The 6,213-nt window shown below is 39.9% G+C and overlaps 1 protein-coding gene across 1 annotated transcript in view; it reads right to left on the reverse strand.

Moving 5' to 3' along the window:
• The window catches only part of nfatc4 (nuclear factor of activated T cells 4), an 18,057-nt gene that overhangs the window by 10,836 nt on the left and 1,008 nt on the right, over positions 1-6,213 (reverse strand). Inside the window, exon 2 of the mRNA XM_034888682.1 lies at positions 1,198-1,343. Within this exon, the coding sequence (XP_034744573.1) occupies positions 1,198-1,343 (146 nt within the window). The remainder of the gene's footprint in view (positions 1-1,197; positions 1,344-6,213) is intronic.

The following is a 6,213-nucleotide window of genomic DNA, read 5'->3' on the forward strand; positions in this document are numbered from 1 at the left end:
CCCCCCCAGGGCATAGTACTCAGCCCCTTCCTCTACACCCTGTACACCAAGGACTGCAATAGCCTATGAGCCGTCACTACATACAGTACTACAGATATGCTGATGACACTGCCATAGCTGGATTACATAACAACAACAACTCCATCACCGTGTACCAGGACTCAATATTACAGTTTTCACAGTGGTGTCAGGACAATTCCCTTCAACTAAACATACACAAAACAAAAGAGCTGGTCATGTACACACCCAAATCCCCACATGGACTGAACCATACCCACATCCACAGTCAACCAGGTGGACAGGTCAGCAGTTTAAAATACCTGGGACTCATTATAGACAGTAAACTCAAGGAACATGTCACTCCAATCCAGAAACGCGCACAACAAAGACTATGTGTCATGCGCAAACTGAAAGCCCTTTCTGTTGCCCCCCACCTCACCCAGCAGTGGTTGGTCCGCCAGAGAGCATAGGCAGAGCTAAAGCAACAGCCTCGCTCTTCCCCTCTCTTGGATGTAAAGGGGCATACTGTGTTTTCTGGTCTCTGCTAGCGTTGTAAACGCCTACTATGGACGAACAAACTAAAAAAAGAGCGATGACCACAAACAATAAAACTAACACTAACAATTGAAAGTGGAAGTTAGATCCAAAAGCACACCTGCAATTAGGCCTACCACTTATTGCTGTATGGCACCCATGGCATGCCAGAAAGAACGAAAATGGAGATCTTTTTCACATTATGAAAAACTTGCTTTTTCAGTGCTTTAAGGTAGCTGGAGTGCTTACCAAACCCCAAATAAGAACAACCCAGTCAGTTTTTTGTGGGCTGCCTAGATCAGAAAACATGGGATTCAATAAGCTGTTCAGATGTGGCTCCCCTTCCTCTGCGTATCTCCACCCACGCCTTGAGTACTACCTTTGCAAAGGTGCACCATATTTTCTTCACAGGGCAATTAGAGCAGACTGGTTTTTTTTTGCAAGGGGGGCTCAAAGAGACAGATGCTAAAATGGAGCGTTTCAGACAGAGAGTGAATACAGGGATATTCAGACAGACAGGATAGTAGTGAAAGTAGTCAAATGTTTTTTTTTTTTCATTAAACATGTGAACATGTTCTAATAGATACCCAAAATACAAGAATGAACCAAAATACCGGTATTTCTCCTTGTGATCAAGCAGGACTTTTAAACAGCTTGTCTTACCTGTACAGAGCGTGCCGGCAGGCTCTCATAGGTCCCAATGAACTCTCTGGAGGGGGCCCTCCGTGGTGGCGGGGAATGCATCCCAGCCCGCTGATTGGCCGAGGATGGTGGGCTGTGGGTGCTGATTGAGTGGTGGTTATCTGTAACTGATAGAAAGAATAATAAGACAGACAAACGCTGGGCTCAGAATATGGTTTTAAGAAAAGGAAGTGGCAAGCATCACAAAATCAGAGCACAGGCTGAAAACACTTGAAAGCAAACACAGTTTGCTCTTGTTGGCAAAAGTCAAAGTTGTGGACAAAAGTTGATCAGACTTTCTATTATAAATATACTGCTAATGAAGAGTTTACAGTGAGTAATATACACCTTTATTCCACTTGGCAACAATTATCTTCTGGCTGCTCTCCACTAAACAAAATTTAACTTTTTTTCTTTTGTTCTTTTTATATTATGCATTGTGGGTTTTGGGGTCATGTGATCTCACATTAATCTTTTTTTTTTCTTCTACCGCAACATGACAGTTAGCTCTCAAAATGTGCTGTTCTTTCACATCTGGCACGAGAAAGACTCATTAGATATCCATCCAAATACTGTAAACACATTTTGTGGTACAAAAAGATCCTTTTTTTTTTTAATCATAAACATGGCTACATCATTCATTCGTTACACATCTACTTTTCTTGATTTTTCCTGATCTGCAAATTGATTCCATATGGAATATGCATGCAACTGGAACTTCTCTTCAGGAAGTGCACGCTCAATGTCTTTGAAACAATGCAGCATTTTGTAACATTTAATTTAAAGGAGTAGTTCAACTGTTGGGAATATGATTCATAACTTTCTTGCTGAGAGTTAGATGAGACGTTTTCATATCTGTTAACAGTAAATATGAAGACAAAGTCAAGAGAGGATTAGATTAACTTAGTTTAGCATAAAGACTGGAAACAGAGGGAAACCGGTAGCCTGCCTGTCGAAAAATTCACCTAACAGCACATCTTAAGCTACTTAATTACCACATTATATCCTATTTGTTTAGTCCGTACAAAAATATGACACGTTGTGGTTTTAGGGGGCTGTTTTCCATGTGTTTCTAGCCTTTATGCTAAGCCAAGCTACCCTGCTGCTGGTGGTAGCTTCATATTTAGCGTAGAGACATAGAGTGGTATCAATCTGAACATCTATCTCTCAGTGAGAAAGTGAATATATGCATTTCCCAAGATGTAGAACTATTCCTTTGAATGAAACACATTTACAGCGGGGCTCGAAAGTTTGGGCACCCCAGTTATAAATTTGTATTAATGTTCATAAAGACGCCAAGAAAAGATGAAAACATTTCCTAAAGGCATCAAATGACAGATCAGACATTCGTATAATATGCCACAAAAAGTTTGATTTTATTTCCATCATTTACACTTTCAAAATAAGAGAAAACCAAAAAAATGGCGTTGTTTGGGCACCCTGCAGAGTTAATACCTTGTATTTGCTGAAATTTTATTGAATCCATTTTTCCTTCTACTTGTGACATGTTCCCTGTGCCACTGGCTGCAATACAACCCCAAAGCATGATTGATCCCCCCCCCCCCCCCCCCCCCCCCCCCCCATGCTTAACAGTTGGACAGAGGTTCTTTTCATACACTCTGTACCATTTCTTCTCCAAACGTACCTCTGCTCATTCTGGCCCAAAAGTTATATTTTAACCTCACCTTTCACAATGCATCAAGCTTGTCTATATGTTCATTTGCAAACTTCAAACGCTGATTTGACGTAGAAGTGATTTTCTTCTGATGACTCTTCCATGAAGACCATTTCTGTACGAGTATCCCTTTATAGTGGAATGGTGTACCACAACTCCAGTGTCTGCCAGGTCTTTCTGGATGGATTGTGCAGTCCAACGTGGGTTTGGACTTGCTTTTCTTACAATCCTGCGAGCTATTTGTCTTCCAGATCTTACTTTAACTTCCACTGTTCCTGATGACGGCCATGTCTTAATTACATTCCAAACAGAGGATATTGGCATCTGAAAACGCTTTGCTATCTTCTTATAGCCTTCTCCTGCTTTGTGAGCGTCAACTGTTTTCCGTTTCAGTTTTCTAGACAACTGCTTAGAAGAAGCCATGGTGCTGGTTGTTGGGGCGAAGTCAGAAGAGTCTGGGCATTTAAAACCATAAGATTGACATCACCTGGTCTTTCCAGACGATGATTGAGAACAATCCATGACACTGTCAGGTCTCAGCTTTCCAAAGGGACGGTGCATGCTAGAAACTCTGCAGGGTGCCCAAACTTTTGCAGACGCCATCTTTTTGTTTTCTGTTATTTTGAAAGTGTAAATGATGAAAATAAAATCTGACTTTTTGTGACATTTTGTGCAAATGTCTAATCTGTCATTTGATGCCTTTTGGAGATTTTTACATCTTTTCTTGGCTTCTTTATGCACATTAATACAAATGTATACCTGGCTTGCCCAAACTTTTGAGGCCCACTGTATATTGATTTGTTTTATATTGTTATAATTTAGTGTTAGTCTTTATATTGTATTTATTTCACCTCAAATAGATTCAAATTAAAAACAAAAAATCTATGTCAAGGCTGCCTTTTGTTCAATTATTTTACAATGGTTTATGATACATTTCTAAAGTCTGTGACAATATACAGGCATTGTTGACAAAAACAAATGACAAACACATGACAAAAAAGGCTTTGTTTTATGTTGTATAATCTCACAAATCTCTTATACTGCATGGCAACAATTTACTAAACACCCTTTTATTTTAAAGTCTATTCTCAGTGTAAAGAACTTCCAATACATGTTTTTCATGTATAACAGTCACAAATAGGGCAGTAAAGGGTGAAGTGGGATTGTAACCATGCATTTGGCTCATAGACCTTCATAAATCTTATAACGCCAACAACAAACCCAACTCTGCTGCTTATTATGACAGCTATGAAGATGATTTGGGCCTTTTCTACATCTCCTCCTTTTTTTTAATTCAGGAAAAAACTTTTTGGACTTTTTGCAAAACAATCATCCGTATTAGGACACGACCTGAAGACCACAGCCCTCATCACAACATTACCTCAGCGTGGTGTGGTCGGCCTCCACATGGAGCCAAACAGTAGTTACTCTGTAATGAGCAAGGCTCCAACTGATCATTGTTGTGCTGCAGTGCAATTTTTGGGCAACACGGACACACAAACAGTAACTGCCAGCGAATTAAGACTCGGCTGAAAAATCTCTTCAAATGTTTCCTGGCAACAGAAATATTTCCAAGCGGTTAAAGCTGCAGTGCTGAGGCAAATACTCTTTAACATGAAACAATGATTATATATGTTTGTGTGCGTCCCAGCAGAGAAGTTTATTAGCCACAAAAACATACCTAACACCTATTGAACACAATAAGGCTAATCTCAATCTAACTGTAATATTTTATTGTGTCCTGAGCTGAACCTCTCACAAATAAGTAATTAGGAACCCCACAAGGGGTCGCAAAGTGATTAGCAGCATAGCAAAGGGAAAAATATATATTTTTGCTACACTGACCAAAAAATTTAGTTTTCTAGACTTTTTCCCTTGTTTTTTTTTTTAAATATCATTTGACCTCTTCAAGGCTCTTTACACTAGTCAGAGAAATGTACCTGGCAGTCATTGCGCACCATGTGTGTATTCCTTTCTGCAAAAATGTTTCTTTCTCAAGCTTTTCTCTAATAAATGTTTTTTTTTTTCTTGTGAATTATTTAGTGATTTTACTACGTCTTAGACAGTCCTCAGTTTGCGGACATGGCATGACTTGTCCACAGTAAATGCAGTGTTTTCATCACTGTCTTAACATTCGGAGTTTTTGCTTTAAATGTCCTTCATTAGGTCTCTGCGTGTTGCAGACTGAGTTTTTAGCACGGCAAACATCTGTGGCCTCATGTTACCTCATGTTGTGTAAGGGCTGTGCTGGATTTATCGCAGAGAACGGGGTTGTTCAATTACAAAGTGCCAATGAAAGGAGAAGTTAATGTGCTTACTATACAGGTACCAGTCTAATGTGTATGAAAACATATGTGTTGCATGAGAGCTAGTGCTGAGAGATGCTTATTTGCTGTATTTTGTGTTGTATTTGTAAAGCTGCGGACAGAGTCCCAAACAAATTTCCCTTCAGGGACAACAAAGTATCTTATCTATCTTATTATCTCATATTAAACGGATTCCAATGAGTTCCATGCAGGGAAATATACAGATTCTAAATCTGGGGTAAATAGAGCACTGGTACTGGATTGGTACTCTGTATCTACATAGAGGTAGTCTGGATTAATGGGAGTACATTTCCAGGACAATTGCCAGACATGTCCCTCACCTACCAATCTTTGTGTGTTGCCGTTCTCAAAATCCCTACACTACGGGAAATAACAAGACGATTGTGATTGTTTAAAGAGATGCAATCAACCCAGAGTGTTTTTTTTCTACAATTCCAGAATTTGTGGTTGGTTTAGCCAGACCTTGCTCCACAGCGCTGTGCACACAGGTCTGGCAATGCAAGACTAGCGTGAAGGTATCCAAAAAGAAAAAAAGTGGGATCAGTACTGCTCTACATTTGACCTCTTCTGTGATCGAAAAGTTTTTTACATAAGTAAAAGTAAATCTGGGTTTGGTTGAACTGGTCACAATTGGTAGACACGTCGAGCAGTTAACAAGCAAGTTAACATGGTAACATTGTGTCATTCTCGTTAGCGTGTTATATCAAGGACTTCAATCTGAATACTAGAGGTGCATTTAAAATGTCAGAAGAGCTGGCAAAACTTTACTGTGATGCTCTGAAAAGTCAAACCTCATCACAGAGTGAAGAATTGCTCTCTTGTTTGTCGTACAGTTGACTTTCATGCCTTGGGTGTGGTAATACAACTGTATGCCAGTGTGGGCGGGAAACAAATGAGAGAGTGGATGTGAGGATACAAGGTGTGCGTGTGTGTGTGTGTGTGTGTGTGTGTGTGTGTGTGTGTGTGTGTGTGTGTGTGTGTGTGTGTGTGTGTGTG

The sequence above is a fragment of the Etheostoma cragini genome, chromosome 12 (assembly GCF_013103735.1).
Source record: "Etheostoma cragini isolate CJK2018 chromosome 12, CSU_Ecrag_1.0, whole genome shotgun sequence".
Classification (NCBI taxonomy): Eukaryota; Metazoa; Chordata; class Actinopteri; order Perciformes; family Percidae; genus Etheostoma; species Etheostoma cragini.